Genomic DNA, 18,362 nt, shown 5'->3' with positions numbered 1-18,362 from the left:
TTCTATCGTTAATTCTATCATTTTTTTATATCGGTGTTATATTACACATGTGATACCCTGATGTTTTGATATCAGTACCAGCATAAATGTATTAAAATTAAAAATATAATTTGGCTAACTGCTATATAGTGTAGTCCAAATGCTGATACAAATCAGTTGACATATTTTTCTGAATTTCCTTTTTCTTTCCACCCAATGAACAGCTTAGATGAAGTAAAACTTCTGTTCTTAATTATAAAGTTCATTTCCAGGTGTACATTAGTGATTGTGTGCTTCTCATTGATTGTGTTCGGCAGTTTACATGCTGAGGGTGCTGATCTGACCCACCGTGCCAGGACATACCATCACAGCTCCACACACACTTGGGAGGAAATGTGTGTATTTATCCAATAATCCAATTTCCCTTTTTATCACTTTTTCATCTACACTTCAACACATTAATCCAATGAGTTTCTCCTCTCTCACGTCTCATTTCCTCTCTCTCCATCACACAGTAAACATTTTTGCTCACTTTATACAGTAATTTGTTCTGCAGCAAAACTAATAATTTACTAACTCTTTAAACAATGAATGTACAAAAACAACACAGCATTTCTGAATGGAAGTGTGTCAGTGGGGTTAGTAAACAGTATCGGATGCCGCCGTTTTCCGCTGTCAGGGTGGCGGCGCCCAATCTGGAATCGCTCTGTTCATTTCCACAGATGTCCCATCACAGGCACCAGCACTATTTCGGCGGTAAAGGGGTATGTGTGTGTTCTGTACTGCATTTCCAGATAAAATCCAGGTACAGCACACAGTCTTGTAAAACCATGAGACAGTGAGAATAAAACCCACTAAGCTGATGCTACATAAATTAATACGAAACTCAATTATTTCTCTGGATATACAAAACATGAGAAAACAATGAATAGTTTTGATCGCTCTACTCCTCCGTGAGAAGCTCTGTGGTCTTTGGCTCATTCTTGGCTTGCGTCCCATCATTATGACACTCAAATAAAGGGGGTTGTCCATATTCCAAGTTCATGCTAATTCCAAATCTGCATTACTGTTTCAGTTTGTTCTTATCCAGGTTTTGAGTGGTCAGACGTTTAAATGAAGGAAAAAAAATGGTAAAAGGGAAAACATCTCCCTTTGCATGAACAATATTTCCAGAAAAATACTGACGTCTCGTTTTTTTTTTTGTTTCTATAGAAGTGTCCGAAAGCCCTCTTCTTCCAGTTAGGCTTCTCCACTCCACTTCCTGTACGCTTCTCCCAATGGCCAGCACTGGGATGTAAAGAGCTACCTCTGTGTGCTTCCATCAACACAGGCCGCCGTCATTACAGTCTTTTGTAAGTGAAATATAGTCCAGTGTTCATCTCACTGTAAGACCAACAACAATAAAAGGGGGAGTAAGGTTGTGAGAACAGTCCAGGATGCTCCTGAAATGGCTGAGTTTGTCCGCTTGCTTTGCTGCACTTCAGGAAGAGCCACAACAGGATCATCTGTAACATGGAAATAATATATTAGATATTTCAGTTTATTTCAGGGACAACAAACATAATTGGTTCTTGCGGAAGCTCAAACGTGCTGTGTAACATGAGAATTAACCTCATTGGTTCTCGTACGTCAAATGAACATGCTTGAGTTTCCATTTACCACAACAGATGTGTGAATTGAGGAATGTTTATGTGTTCAAAAGTCCTAATTCAATCTGTTTCTCATATAAAAAGATCATGTCTCTTTAGAAAATTTGGATTAAACCTCTCGATTCATATGGATTAGTTTTAACATGAACTTTTTGAAGCGCCAAAGTGGTAGTTGCATGGATGGTCAATGGAGGGACAGAAATCTCTCAGATCTCATAAAAAAAAATATCTTCATTTGTGTTCCGAAGATGAACGGAAGTCTTACAGGTTTGGAACGACATGAGGGTGAGTAATTAATGACAAAATTTTCAGTTTTGGGTGAATTATCCCCTTAAAACTTATATCGATGTGACCGTACCTGCTGGTAACCGATTAGATGGTGTGTGAGCTCCTGCCCCTGTGCCCACCTTAGATCCACTTCCTGTGCCAACCCTGGCTTCTTGAGAACCTGAATGGAAGAAAACACCAGTGAATACACAGATCAACTGAAATGCAAAATATGTGCAGTATTATGATCTGCTAGTTCACCTACACACCACCAGGGTGGCGATACTCACCATCATTGGCAACTACGTCTACTCTGAGTCTCATACACTCCTCTCCGTGGTGGTGCAGTGGTTTGGCTGTAAGGCAAAAAAAAAAGAGAAGGCCGTCAGGATAGAGGAAGATAAAAGGATAATAGGGAGGTAAATGGGTAGCAGACAGGTTAATTAGAAAGGAGGTTAATAGTGTTAGACGTGTAGTGGCTAATCCACTTCTCTTTAGCAGACACCTGGACCTGTGACCTGTGTCTGATCTATTTTACGACAGTGGTGCACACTAGAGTTTACACTGTGGCAGAGCTGCAAATCCATTGACAAAAAGTCAAAAAATTGAGAAAATTGGGTTTAGTTGTGCTTTTGAAAAACACTGTATTGGTGTTTGAGTTTAAACTGACATGGATCTTTCCACACCATCAAAGCGGATCTAATGCATTTTATCCATCAAACGTTCTACCCTTAACTTTACAGTGTTTGCAGAATAAGCCTTTTTAGAAGTATGCTTTCCTAGAAGGGTCTATATTGGGCTGTCAAATTTCATCATTGTTAATTCTAGACCTCCATATACTAGTCCACATGCTCGCTGAATTGCGCTCCTTGTGTTTCTGACAGCCCAAACTCCCCAAGGATAGCCCGTGGGGATGCTAGAAAGACACGTAGTGGTTCTGCTGCCAGTTTAGCAGTCCGCAACACAAATTGAAATGTATTCATTACTGTGGTGCTAAAAAAGGGCTCATATATGACTCACAGACTTAGCATTCAGCGTATGGTTTGTGGGGCAATAAATCTATAACTGGTTTTCATATGTTCAAAAACATTTCCACCCCTAACCATTCTTCAAAACGATCAACCATACATGTTCACTTTCATAGCTAAAGTGCAAGCTGACTTTTTAAGGGCTGTACTCACAGATGTAGTAGTAGCTCTCGCCCTGTCGGAACTCTTTTCCCAGAGTGAATGGAGTGAAGCGCTGGAACTTCTCAGAGAACTTTTCGGGTGCGTGAGGGGCGAAAGGGTGGCCACATTCCCAGCGCATCTGGTCGTAAGATTGTGGACGACAGGAGTCATAGTCTTCACGTTCCACCATGTAGAGCACGTAGCGCTCGGCATCCTGTGACGGCACTTCGCCCAGTGGGTAGTGAGGGCACACGATGTCTAGGTAGTCGTTCAGGCGTACCTCAACCGCATAGCTGTTCCATCGGAACCTGAAAGAATAAGAGGGATTTCATTAATGTTTTTTTGTAAAAGAGCAATGCAATGAAGCAAATACATAAATAAGCTTTAAGACAAAATTTTGGGAGACAAGATCATCTAGATCGGCAGAAAACAAGCAGCAAGAAACGAGAATAACTCCAGCAATATCACTCTCACTGGTGACATGAATTCTTCATTTAGAGAACTTTCACAGAGCGAGTGACTTGAATGCCAAGCCTAATGCAATCACATTTTCAATTGCCCTTGCATTGATCTACAATACCATCTCAAAGACGACCAGACGGCAAATCACAAAGGGATGGCGGAGGGGAAGAAAAGCCAAAAATGCAAACAATGGAAAGACAGATGAGTATGTTGATTTCTTTGCAGAAGAAGAGCCGGGACAGATGCATGAATATAGATTATTCCAAACATCGATTCATTGATCGAACCGCATGCTGTCCGTACACAGAGAATAGGTCAGAACTGGTGAAAATTGCAGAAACATGGACATGTTGGCGTGAACGTTTGCTATGTATTGATCTCGCTCGCCTCGTGAGAGCAGAGTCTTATTTGTGCAGACATTTGCAATCTGTCAGGTTGCATCACCAGGTGATGACTATTGAGTATCTGCAGAAACACATGCGTTAAGACTCACAAACACAAATAGAGAAATAAATCTGCATTTCGTCAACACTCCTTTACTCATTACAGATAAACACACGCACTCCGGCTGACGGAGTCATACACACCCAGTCTACGCCACACTTCTCCCTTTCATTTGACACACGGAAGGAGGTGGTGGAGACAGTCTTTCTGTCTGCTTCCCTCCATTCCCTCCCTCTCTCCAGCATTTGCTTCATTCTTAGTTCTGCTCCTGTAGCTCTTCTGGCAGTGTGCTATCTCTGTTTATGTGCTGCCCACTGATAGAAGAATGCCAGAGGTAGAAAGAAAGCCCTTGTTTATTTATACAACCATCCATCATCGGATGCCACTTTAGCTTCCATATGTTCGTTTCTGAGCTCAGCTCAGGTTCAGACATTTTCATTATGAGCTCAACATCAGCCAGGTCTAAAATCAGCTATAAGACCTTTTTTGGGCTCCCCGGGTGCAACTTTTTGGATGGTGATCAGGTTCACTTCTCATACTCTCAGAAGTATCTCTGTCTTGTGGTATTGAATTTTTTCGATTTGCTATTAAATGTGAAGTTTTGTGAGTGATGCTTCCTAGCCCTTAAAGTCATGATGAAACAGAAGTAGCGACAAATCTTTTCTTCCGTATTGTGCCGTACATCCGAGTAAAAAGGACTAGCGGGGGACTAAATATTGGGCGGGGTCTTGGTTCTTCCTATTGGTTGATTGGATGGAGGCCTTTGATGGTAAAAAAAGGGCAGGGTTTATGTGGGCTAAATGATTAGAGAATTCCAGCATTTATAACCAGAGAAAAGCCTGTAATTTCATCAGAAGATCGAGTTATCACATTTTGATGTGAATATGGTTTTTTAAATGAAACGCGCATGGATGAATTGTTCGGAAAATCAATAACGATCATTTAGAAAATAATAACTAAGTACTAAACATATTTGTAACTTGCACAGGTTACCTTAAGGACGTGACTGATACCTTGAATTGTGTGGCTTCTAAGAGTAAAACATCTGGACTGACAGTTTCCATCTGGAAACATCACCATTACTTATAATGAAGGAGCGTTGTAAAGAATCAGTTGAAATATTGAAATACTGGATCACAAACATCTCAAGGGCCAACATGAGCGTCATAGACACTAATTGCGATCCTTGTAGATTCTGTAGAATTTCAGTTTTCCTCCCTGTCTGCTGTAAATGCCAGTAGCATTATTTCCCAGAATGGGTGTTTCTGTCGGTGTGTGACAACATCCACACGTCTGGTCGATGATCAAAGTCTGCTGAGTCTCTCTCGCTCTCTCTTTTTCTTGTTTGTGGATGGGGGGGACCCCTTGGTCTTAGGACAGACGATCTGGCTCCAGACCCCTTCTAGTCTTACACACACACACAGCGCCTCTAATTGGCTTGCTGCTTTCACTCACTGCAGACACACACACACACACACACACACACACACACACACACACACACACACACACACACACACACACACACACACACACACACACACACACACACACACACACACACACACACACTTCAATTATCTGGTGGCCGTGTAGAGCAGTCACATACTGATGCATCTTTGTTTGATGAATGAAGCAAATATACCTCACCAATAATAATTTATGTCGCACATTCTTTAACTGCTGTCACCAGATGCTTGGGAGCAGTCATCTGGCGCACCAGCACACAGACACACACACACCCTGATTAAAATCTGTTTGTGGTATGGCCCCAATGTGTTCATCAAAAAGGGGTCGGGAGGGGGGGCAATTAAAACACAAAGACTGGAATTAAAGTGGTCCCAGAGGGGGGCAATTATGCTGCTCCCCCCCTCAGCCTCCAGGGGCTGGGAGTCAGTGGGGAAAGCAGTGGGGGATGGACTCTGTCTCAATACAGGGGTCAGCGGGTGCTCCCTAAGCCAGTGTCCTTTCAAACGCTACGGTTACTTTATCAATGCCTTAATTCATACAGTAATGCCATTCGCTCATTCTCGCATCATTCATCACATATACTGGGCTCAACTTCCTCTTGAGCATATATAGATGAACTTAAATCCTTTATGCTTTGTCCTGGGCTTTAAAAGTGGCTTGTTAATGGTTGCAAGTTTTTTTTTTTAAATATCTTTGTCTTAAACATGTAAATTACTATGCTCTATTAGTATTATCCATGTATTGCCAAAGCAGTGACAAATTGATTAAAAAAAATCTAAGTCTACAAAAATAGTTATAGATAGATAGATTTTTAGAGTGTGGAGTTAATTATTAGAGTGAAAATGTGAAAGAATGAATGAATGAACTCTTTAGCTTCATTAATGAAGACTGAAACTTGGACGAATAGTGGGTGCTTGTGAGTCACGTCCGTGCTTACCGTAAAATGTGAATAGCTGAAGTTCTTTAATTGTGAACTCATCTTCCTGTAAATATCAGTGGAATTTTCAGCCAATAGAACTGACCTGATGACAAATGGGCAACCGTAGGGTTAATCTCAGGTCTCTTAATCTTTAGTTCAAAGTTTTGTCGTTGTTGTTCTTTTTTTACCCCCTCTAAGTCAGTCTATCAATTGGTTTCTCCTCCCTCTCCCTCTCTCATTTCAACACTCTATCACTCGCTGGAATGTTGGAGCTCAGAGAAAAGGGGGATGATCAGTGGGGGGTGAGAGGTTGAGGAAATGCTCGCAGTCAGCAGTGCAGACCTTAACACACACTTATAACACACACACAGAAGCAGGGATTTTGGTTAATACTCTAGGAAATGAAGTTAACATTCTTTCCACATTCACCTGTTTAAAAGGGAAGGTCTGGTGTATTCAAACATACACACACACATTCTCCAACAATAGGCCCACCAACATCCCTGTCATTCGATCTGTAATCTTTTGTAGCTTCCAGCACCTGATACTACAGTCTAAACGGTAATTAACAAAATTCTGACCACTGGATCTGTTCAAATATCCATCCTTCACTTTAGCCCTCACACCTGCGTTAGCTGGCTAAAATGACTGTCATTAGCCTCTGAAACCTCTGCCGTTTTAATTCAGTGCTAATGCAGGCTCTGTTGTTCTGGGTGACTGGCTCGGAATGCAGTGCGGCAGGATCATTGGGTGCTCTGTGCTCCGGGATTACCCGGCCTAGGTTGCCGAGGGGCCAGGGGCCTCATTCAGTTTAATGCAAGCAGAAAGAGAGAGAGAAATGAGGGGCCCATAGCAAGCTCTGTATTGTTCTGAAACACAGTTGGAGTGTTACAGTGGAGTGGTTTGGTTGGACATGCAACAAAGGCTGGCGGGAGATAGAAAGAGAGTGATAGAAGGAAAAAGGGAAAGGAGTTGGTGTGGCAGTATGTACTGGAAAGAGAAAATTTTGTCTATATTAAAAACAACAACCCAAAAACTTTTGTACTGTGCAGGTGTAAGAGAGATAAAGAATGTGATGAAAGGAAAAAAGCAAAGAATCCTTTGATACACCAAAAAATGCAGCCGGCTCTTGTGCTTGTCCTTGCCCCGACTCGGACCAGTCCTGTTCTTTCATCTTTTCTTCTATCCATCCATCTCTGTCCACTCCCTCGGTTTGTCTCTCAGCACTCAATAAGCCTGTTTGATCCCCCATTCATTCTCCCTGCGACCCCGCCCCCAAGGCGCTCCCAACCAATCATAAACCGTCTCGCTGGAATTCACGGTATGTTGGTTAGTGACCTACGTTTGTGGACACTAACTCTGGCCCTTTACGACTGCCATGGCAACCAAAAATCGAACGGTTCCCCCATTCAAGACAATATTCCACACTGTTTTTTTTTCAATCCATCTTGTTTACATTCATCTTATCCACATCAATCTTTTTTCTGTCCCTTCAAATTGCTCAATCTTTCTTTTGTCTCTCAGCACCACTGATAAGGTGTCAGATTTGCTTTTATCAAATGACTGAACTCTTTTCTCGTTTGTAAAGAAATGGCATGTGATCTACTCAAATGCAGTTTCACCATTTTTTAAACCAAATATATCTGACAATCTAAGGTGTGTATAATAACATAAGCTTACATTCCTAAACTCTAAATTGGTATGGTGGTGTGTTAAAAGCTGCCTTAGGATTTTGTTGTCTAATTCCTTTTGTCCGATCTGTCACACTAACTACAGTCCCGACTGGTCAACTGTTCCAATTTGCTCTGCCCAGCTCTGAAATCCTCTCATAGATAAATAAATTACATAAATAATTAGAAACACAAGAGCAGTCGGTGTGAAGGGAAATGAGAATCACACAAGGGGACTCATATCGCTATGAAAATGGATTCAGCAGTTCCTTGCATTGTTTAAGCATTAGCCATCCAGCAGGGGGAGTGGCCTCTAGCGCGGTGTTGTAATCAAATGCGTGCAACGTGTCGTGGGAATGGACCGTCACCTTAAAAACAGTCCATTCAAGAACAGTACAAACAACAAGAGTGCCGGAGACAGAAACTCATGGGGTTGAGATTGTGACAACAAGATCCTAACACAACACACATAAACGTGCAAACATAACACATTCCTGACAAATAATTAGCGCATGATTGTAATAATTAGTTAAATACACCTTTAAATACATTCGGCTGGACATGTGTTCTTAAATATGAAAGGAACTGATTAAACATTTAAGATAAATCAAAGATTTTCAAGAATAAGTTGAAAGGGAGGAAAAGGAATGACTGTGAGAAGGAAGAACAATTCTGGGAATCATAAGGCCATGAAATGCTGTAACAGATAACAGATAACAGTAGATTTTACTGCAGGTGTAATGAACAAATATCTAAGACGATGTGTGTGGGAAAGTAGTGAGGGACCAATGGGAGAGATGGGCATAAAGGCACATGTTTTCTTGATACTGAGTTGTAGACAAAACTATCACTTTCCCAAGCCCCTTAACTCGTGTGAATAATAATTCAAAGAGTATGCGTGTGTACGAGGAAGTGTGTATATGAGACTTGTGAAAGAAGCGAGTTGCTTGCGTGCGCGAGTGTGTGAGAAAGGTATTGTTTATTGTACGTGCAGGATGTGCCATTTTCCCGGGAAAACACTTGGCCAGGAAACTCAAGCTTAGCGAGGGAAAAGGCCGTCTCCTGAACCTTTGGACAGAGTTCACTTGCTCTCTCAGGTTTGTAAATCACAATATGGCAAATCCCTCATGATTTGACAAATATCATACAATTTGGATCTCGAATCTCAATAAAAAATGTTATTGGTTAAAATGAATGGAGAATATCTCGTGTTTTTCGGTGGGTGCTTGAGCCCCGAATCACTCATCAACGAATCAAACAATGACCATTTTCATTTCTGGGTAAATGTAAATGTGCACTAAACTAGCTACAAAACAAACACTCAATGGGCAAGAATCTGTAGAGCTTTGTGAATGACGACCATTTGAATTCTGTGGATATCGCAGAATTCAGAGTCAGTGAATGGACGGAATAGGCATGGAGAAGGTCAAAGGGAGGAGAAAAGTGGAGTGAGACAGACTGGTGTTTATGGCTGCCAAAACTGTTAAATAAAAAAGGCAAAGGAAAAAAAATTCAACACCTCTTTTTCTTCCTTCTTTCACAGAGGGAAAGGAAATAAGGACAGGAACCGAATAAAAGGATGAAAAGCATTGGCGTGTACGGCTGAGATAAAAGGTAGAGGGAACGAGGGAGAAGCCAGACACGGGATCGGGAGAGAGGTGGGCTCGAGTGGCGGCTCCCTATTTGAAGGCCACCAGAGAGAGTGACAGACTATAGAGAGTGAATGGCACTTCATCACTCACTCGCTCACTGTCAGTGTAACACGCACACACAAACAGATCTGATGAGTTTAATGCTAAGTGACATGTAGACAAAAGCAAAATGGCACTTTATCGCCGGTTTCTATCTCCACTTCTCCTCTCCGCACACATCTACAGACGCGCACAGTGACAGACACACCGCATGAATGGCACTTCATTTCGGCTGTGAACTCTGCCCCGCAATTGGTCACACTAGCCCTTGGTTTTGTTCCGTTGCAGATCTGCAGTGGGAGCGTGCTAATTTGGCTGGAACGTATAACAAAAAAGCACTTAGCTGGCAAAACCCCACAAGCAAAAAAGCCCAGTTCCCTGGAAAAAACACAAGTGAATGGGACATTTTGTAGAAAATTGGTAGGAAACCAAGAAAGCCTCATTTCTGGCTGAATTAAACCATGTAAAAGGCCTTTTTACAGGGTGAAACAGTAACACAATGGGGTGATCGTGGACAAGCGGAGAAGAAACAAAAATGTGAGGAGGTCAGAGAGTTTTGGGGTACTGATGGGATAGGGGCAGAGCGAAACGATAGAGGGAAAGAGTTAAAGAAAAGGAGCAGAGGAGAGGTTGAACTTTGTGCCAGTTAACCATGCGGTACGGGGCACGCAGCCAGAGGAAAGGGAGGAGGTTTGGGAAGGACAGGTACTGTAGGAGAGAGAGAGAGGCCAAAGAAAGAGAAAAAGAGACAGAAGAAAGATACAGAAAGAGAAGAAATCTCTATAAGCCTTTGAGTGATGGTAAAATAACAAGAACAACAATTACAGAAAAGTTTTAGCATTCATGAGTAATATTAAAAGATTAGTTCACTCAACAAAATGAAATTTCTGTCATTTTTTTACTTCCTCTCTTGTCCTTACATGGAACATAAAAGGAAAGAATTGTGAACAGTGTACTAGTCTTCTATTACAATAAATGGGGACTGGAGTTTCCAAAATCTTGAAAATCATAAAGCTTCAAAATCATAAAACAATAAAAAAAGATCATAAAAGTGGTTAATGTGCATTATATGTACTATATTCCAAATCTTCTGATGTCATATAGTAGCTTAAGTGAAGACAAAACAAAATTTTAGACGTTATTCACTAAAGAATAATCATTAGGACCAGATTATCATTGAGTTGGTGAGAATGTGATTCATGAACAAACAAGTTTTTTGAACTGGATAAACTGATTGAACATTGAAAATATTCCACTTAAAAGAATGAATTGTTCATGAATTGGACTTTGTCTTCATCTCATGAATTTTCATTAACATGCCAATGAAATCGAGGACACATTTTCAGTGAGTAATGACTCGTTCTGTTCCTCACACAAAGCTATCAAAGCACACTCTTCAGGAGTGCACAGAGAATTTAATAGAGGAAGTTTGGTTAATAAATTATATGAGTGAGTCAGTGAATCATAAACAAGTGCTGAGATGCAACTGCTCACCAGGACACTCCCTAATCAGCTCCCACTGAAACACACCTTCCAGTTGATCAACTATTGACCGTGAGCAACACTACAACACATGTGTTTCAGCAAGCAGCTGCAAGCACATCAAGAACATGCACCAACAAATTCAAACATGTGCGTTGACACGACCTGACTCAGAATCACCTCTCATGCTGAAAAACAAAGCGTGCTCAGCTGCAATGGTCTGTCGACCCTAGAGTCATCCTTCCCCCAAGGCTTATACACACCTACACGCACATGTGCACCCACTCTGTCAAACATGTGCATCAGACACAAATGCATACAAATGCAATCACTTTATGATATTCACCAGACTATATTTCCTTCGTGGTGTTGAAAGAAGGAAATGCAGAAAAAAGGTGCAGAAAGGCACAAAAAAAGAGAAAGCATCTCCCCCAGCCCCTCTAGTATTTCTATGAAAACAGGATAAGATCACACAGAGAGAGAGAGAGGAAAAGATTAAGATGTGGAATAAAAATAGTAAGTGTGTGGAGGCACTAAAATGATCACTGTTGTTTGGATATTGACGCAATCATTACATCTGCTGAAGTAAACGCGTATTGTTCTAAGAAGAGTGGATGGGTTAAATGTGAGTGTGTGTGTGTGTGTGTGTGCGTGAGAGAGAGAGAGAGAGAGAGAGAGAGAGAGAGAGAGAGAGAGAGAGAGAGAGAGAGAGAGAGAGAGAGAGAGAGAGAGAGAGAGAGAGAGAGAGAGAGAGAGAGTTTGAGACTGTGGAGGAGCAGATGCTCTAATTCTTTTCTGTCTGTTATCAGCATTTCTACACTAATCCCTTCAGGCTCTTGGAATAGAATATTAACACCAATTGTTAAAAAATGACTAAATCATTACTTATTTGCAAGGTTTAGCTTAAAGAAATCTGATTAATTTAGACGAATCGGTTCGTTTCAGTGAACAGGTTAAAATCATGGACTCATTTGAGTCATCACTCAAAAGTGTTCTCAAAAGTCCAAGCGAGAAAAATGATATGCTTTCTGTGGTTTTAATATTTGGTTAAATATTGCTGTATTTAGTTACCGACACTATTTTGTTAGAGTTTGTTTTGGCAGATTACATTTCCTACCAGCTGGAAAATAGATAGTAGGCTACCACCTTAACATTGTATACTCTGAAACAAAGTTCTCCTTTCAGTCCACCGCAAACGCTCGGTGACTCGGTTCAACCGAATCTTTACAAACATCCAGAATTGATTCGTTCGCTCATGCCTCGTATCGGCAATTCGAGTTTTGCAATCCCAGCTCCAGTCATCAGCTCTGCGCCTATCAATCATCGGAAACGTCACTCAGCAGTCAGCACCTATTTCAACACTTTACTGACTTATAGCCACACATCAAAAAAGCAAAACACTCCTGGAAGTTTCCTCGTATTTCTCGATTCAGTCTTGTTTTTTTTCCCAACTCATTAATTAAAAACGCCAAATATAGCGACAAGACCGTGAGGGTACCTTATAGTTGAATTTACATTAAATGAATATGGCCAAAACCATAACTTGCTACTATAACTAGTGTACGAGAACGAGCATAGTCAGCAGTAAGCATCAATTCGTCTTAGAGGCAGATTTCATTGCGGATCACATGTACACAGGACACAAACAAACATTCCGGTGATGGGTAGCCTAGTAGAGAGATTATGATGACGCAATAAGAGTGCCTGGATTATGCAATCTGTTACAGGTAAAGATGTAACATCGCAACGTCAAAACGCATCCATAATGTAAACAAGCACGCGTCTCCAATTCTGCAGACCTTATACAATGACCATAAACCCCGCATTAAGCTGCAAATAAACATTCACACTCATAGAGGAAAAAGTTTTGACAATTTACATAAACCCTAAAAGTAAACAAACAAAAGCCGAATTATGCTGGAGTTCGCAAAAAAAAAAAAAGATTACCAACAAGCGTTTCAGTGTAAAGTAAATGACACTAATCATTATCACAACATTACAATGAAACAGTATTTTACAATAAAACGTGTTTTTAAAAAAGTACTTTAGCCTACTTACTTAGGGTTGGTACTATTCCAGAAAACAGTGTGTCTCTCAGCAGAGGCGAGCAAAGCGCACATACTCGCTGCGATGTATAAAAGCCACACCAGATCCATTTTAGACCCTGTGTGATTCAATCCAAATTAAGAAAATAAACCAGCTATAGGTAATGTTTCTTCTAAAGCCCTGTTCCCGTAGAGCCGTGTTGCTAGAAACTGCTCTAAAGCTAAATAATATACGGTTTGTACTCAGCGCTACAAAGATTGACAATAAATCAAGAGTTCTGCGTCTGTTATCTATCTAGTCAGTGCTGAATGAAACTTTCTTTGCGTCGCATTTTGGTTTTGTAGAAAGACCTTCGCCCAAGCCACGCCTACATTTCTCACAGCCAATCAACTCACAGGCTTTCTTCCCTACAACGGAGAACCAGTCGATCGCCCTCTACAGATGTACTGTAGTTTGTAGCCTCAGACTGAGGTTGTGGAATCGATTGTTAACATTTATCCTGAATATACTGTAATTTCGTTTTCTCGGAAACCTGACATGTTATGGAACACCAAATGATTTAGGCTATAATAAAAGTTTAATATCGATTCCCTCCCGGGCAGTCAAAGGACATCGCGTTCTGATTGGATTATACGAGCGAACTTTGAGTGCTAAATGTTCGAAATGCCCCCTTTTAACACTTAGGGTATAAATGCTTTCATCTTCCACAATCAAAAAAAGAACAAGCCATTGACACTTTCACACAGACTCGATATGCAAGTTAGACTAGTCTTTAGTCAATCCAATTTGGTCTGTCTTCATTTGTTTTCTCTAGTTTATACAATTGATACTGATAAATTAGCTAAATACAATTGATTAACCTCCAACAGAGAAGAGTCAAACCCATCATTTGCTCCCAATATAGGCTAAAATTATGCTGTGTTTGAATTAACACACTTAATTTGATTAACTTCTTAAACACTGAAGCAGCCTACATTCTTTAGGCATGCAGGTCATCTTGGTGTTGTTCAATGTGTATTTGAATAGTCTTCTCATTTGACATGCTACTTTTTGCACACTATATAGCAGGGAAGTATGCATATTTGGACGCAGGGATAATGTCATGTAAAAAAAGAAAGAAGTAGTTTGCTGTCCATGCTTAATTAGGAAATCATTTTTCATTCTAGTAAATGTCTAGTGTTCACCTCACATCTTCAATCTCGTTTCACTATCACACATACACACTTGTGATTGTGTATTGCACAATACACACACAGTCTGTTGACAGATTCAAGAAGAGCCAGCAGGCATTTTAGCACTCTTGTCAAAACAGCAGTTACTTCTGCTGAATGCTAATACATAATTCATGTACCTCTCATAGCACAAATCATAGGGCTCAAGTCTCATCTATCTCTCCTTTTAATAATGATCCGATCTAAACAACAAATAGAAATACATCAAAAGGCATACAATTAGTAAGTAACTTAAGAAGGATCTGAACTCTTTTCATTTTTCTAGAAAAAGTTCGTCGAGTCAAACTTTAAGTTGGCTTGTGAAAGTTTGGACCAGAAAGTTTGAAGAAGTTTAAAGTAGTTTGAAGTTTAAATTAGTTTAAAGTTTAAATGAGTCTGAATGTTAAAGTACTTTGAAGTTTAAATTAATTTAAAGTTTAAAGTAGTCTAAAGTTTGAATTCGTTTAAAGTAGTTTAAAGTTTTAAATAGTTTAATGTTTAAAGTACATTAAAATTTAAAGTATAGTTTGAAGTAATCTAAAGTTGCTAGGGTGTTTCCAGTGGGTTTCTAAGCTGTTCTGGGTGGTTGCTAGGCGGTTGTTAAGGTATTTTAGGTGGTTGCTTTGGGTGGTTGCTAGGGTGTTCTGGGTGGTTGCAGGGTTTTGCTAGGGTGTTTTAGGCTATTTTGGGTGGTTGCTATGGTGTGTCTAGGGTGTTTTAAGGTATATTGGGTGGTTGCTAGGTAGTTGCTAGGGTGTTCTGGGTGGTTGCTATGGTGTTGCTAGGGTGTCCTAAGGTATTTGGGGTGGTTGCTATGGTGTTGCTATGGTGTTCTAAGGTATTTTGGGTGGTTGCTAGGGTGTTCTGGGTGGTTGCTAGGGTGGTCTGGGTGGTTATTATGGTGAACTATTTATGAATTTAAAAGTTCATAAGTGAATGAATTTATGAAAATTCATAAGTGTATGAATTCATGAGTTTATAAATGTATGAGTTTACAAGTTTAGAGTTTATAAGTTTAAATGAGTAAGAGTTTTAATAATTTTGATACTGTTAAGCTTTTTAAGGGCCAATTCCATTACTTCTAAATCACTAAATCGTGGTATGTTAGTTCATTTTCAAGTTTCCTCTTCGGGTTTATAAAACTTTACGTCTAATTGGACTTAATTTGACAGTGTTAATTATGCAAAAACAATACATATTCTACAACACACACACACACACACACACACACACACACACACACACACACACACACACACACACACACACACACACACACACACACACACACACACACACACACACACACACACACACACACACACACACACACACACACACACACACACACTATTATTAGAAACAACTGGTCGTTCATATTCACAATCCTTTTTTGCAATACAATCTTACATTTTATTTTGACATCTATAAGATCTACATGTTTTACTTATACCATCAAAATGGCAGGAAATAATGAAATCGCCACTCTTTAATATATGTATTGGACAAACACACAATAGCTTTACCCACTTCTCTGAAACCGTTATATGACACACATCCACCAGGATTTGTTGGATTGTACCACCTTCAGCCTCCTAGTTCAATCCTGTTTGGTCCTGAAAGTGAGGTGTGTGACGTCCGCAACAGCTGTATGTCATAACAGGTAAACCAGACAAGACAGGTAGCAATATGTCTTCCTCAGAACAGACAACTTCCTCATGACTATTGGACATTGCTCAACATCAAGCAAATGAATCAGGTTCCTGATGTAAACCTCATAATTAGTCAATAATTGCTTATGGGAAACTATCAGGGCCTTTGCTTTCCTATACAGTATGGTGTACAACCAACTCATTAGGCTGCATATGTGTATGTAGAATGTTACAGCATTATGCAGTCTTCTAAAATAATTAGTTTAGGCTAAATTCTAATCCCAGAGCGCACTACACTGAGCTCAGTAAAACAATTAAATCCACGTACAAACAAGAAAAATCTCAAAAATAAGTCATTCATTCAATGCTGAAAAGTATTAATAAAAATAAAGTAGCCTATAATGAAATATTTTTTATATAATTTTAAAAAGATGTCTAGCCACCGTTTAATAATACATTTCCAATTTTCATGATTTAATATTTTTCTCTGATTGTTTTTTTGCACGTTATGTCCAAAACACACCCATTACTCATTATGAGAATAGGGACAACACTTTTAGACCATGCGCCAGGTGCGCCGACCATTTTTCCCGTCGTTAAACTAGCAAAAGTGGATTCGGACATGACCTAAGTGCACTTGCGCAGTGCGCTTTAGACCATGCGCTTAGACGGTTAACCCAACGGACCCAACGTGAGGTCGTATTTATTTTTTAACGTGCGAAAATATTGGACGAGAATTTCCGACTCAGTGTTTAAGGACCTATAGTGTAAATAGCCTCTGCCAACAAGGCAGGCTTTTTGCACTCAGTGTAAACAGACACTCCAAACATAATATCGTAACGCATTACTTTTTCCAACACTGCTTCAATGTCATAAAGTCAATTGTGGTAAACAATGTTAAGTTGAGTTTTTGTGAACTTTGAATGCCTTTTTTTAGACGTTTGTCCTGCTATTTGTCTTGTTAAGCATTCCAAATCAGTCATTTATGAGGTTAGGATGCTGGCTATATAGGCAGTTCACTAGGTTTTTGGAACAAAGCCACTGTAAACTTGCAGTAACGTGTTTATTTCTTGGGTCTTGTTCTGGTCTTGGCATCATAAAGTTGAACATTTTTGAAAATGTTACAGGGAACTGATTTTCCTTTTTTTTTCCACACTGTTCATCACAGGCAGATAGAGAGGAGAGAGCGCTGAAACAATACTGTCGTGTCATTACCATAAATGACATCGCTGGAGTTTGGCACAAACTTTTCGGTATGGATCACATCACAGTGTATTGCATATTTATATTGTTAAATAAAGATGATGTATGACACACAGTGAATACATATGCACTCTAAAAAACTCTGACATAGAAAGGAAATATAATCGAGGGAGAAAAACAAAACTTTTAAAGTTATAAAACCTTATTCTTGATACCAAGGTTTTGTTACCTACGAACAGATTCCTGGACTATAAAAGGTTCAGAGGAGAATCGATGTCAATGGTGACCTTTAGCCCTGGGCTATGTTTAATATGTGAATGGAAAACTTTTACAAGTTGTCACAATGTACTGTATCTTTTCCCAAGCTGACAAAGTAACTTGTATAGAAATACTTCCTTAAAAAAAAAAAAAACTGACACAAAACTTTTTTTCTGGCAAAAAAAGTAAGCACTTTTTTTCTCCCCCACAAAAAGTGTAAGAGACCACTGAAGCTCGACCTTTTTCAGAACAGCTGAAAAATATAAATACAAATAAACAAGCTTCACCCACATTAAGCTGAACACTGTGCTCTGTGTCTTTCTTCTGATGTATGTGATATAAGACTCTTAAGGTGGTCAGATGTGTAGACTGTCAAAACTGAAATCCAAATGCATAAGCATTTGCCGGAAAGTATAGTATTAAATCAAGGAATAGAACTAATGAGGCTAATTTAAACCTTGCCCACAGATGAACTTCTGTGAATTATCTGTGGCCGTAATCCTCTACAATACAGAAGATTCACACTCCTTAAAGGGACAGTTCACCCAAAAAGAAAAATGTACTTGTTGTGTCATATAACATTCTTTTTTATGTTAAACACACAAAAAAAGATATTTGAAGAATGTTTTTGCCATACAGGTTTGAAACGATATGAAAGTGAGTAAAAAAATATCAGAATTGTAATTTTTTGGGTGAACAATGCCGTTAAAGAAAGCGGGAGGCCTGTTTTGTGCCAGTGCACAACATTGCAAAATCTTTTCTTTTGGCTTTTCTTTCATTTTCTTGCAAG

The 18,362-nt window shown here is 39.8% G+C and overlaps 1 protein-coding gene across 1 annotated transcript; it reads right to left on the bottom strand.

Annotated features, from left to right (window-relative positions):
* Positions 1 to 212: 212 nt before the first annotated feature.
* Positions 213 to 13,558, bottom strand: efna1a (ephrin-A1a). The gene is made up of 5 exons (XM_077195157.1): positions 13,261 to 13,558; positions 3,077 to 3,372; positions 2,186 to 2,251; positions 1,987 to 2,076; positions 213 to 1,484 (listed from the first exon to the last, which is right to left on the bottom strand). The coding sequence occupies exons 1-5, from the start codon at positions 13,356 to 13,358 to the stop codon at positions 1,360 to 1,362; spliced, it is 675 nt and encodes a 224-aa protein (XP_077051272.1). The 5' UTR covers positions 13,359 to 13,558; the 3' UTR covers positions 213 to 1,359.
* Positions 13,559 to 18,362: the final 4,804 nt, after the last annotated feature.

The sequence above is a fragment of the Siphateles boraxobius genome, unplaced genomic scaffold, assembly GCF_051911475.1.
Source record: "Siphateles boraxobius isolate OS27281-9 unplaced genomic scaffold, OSU_SipBor_1 33, whole genome shotgun sequence".
Taxonomy (NCBI): domain Eukaryota; kingdom Metazoa; phylum Chordata; class Actinopteri; order Cypriniformes; family Leuciscidae; genus Siphateles; species Siphateles boraxobius.
The sequence above is the reverse complement of the archived record's forward strand: the minus strand, read 5'-3'. Positions and strand labels throughout refer to the sequence as shown.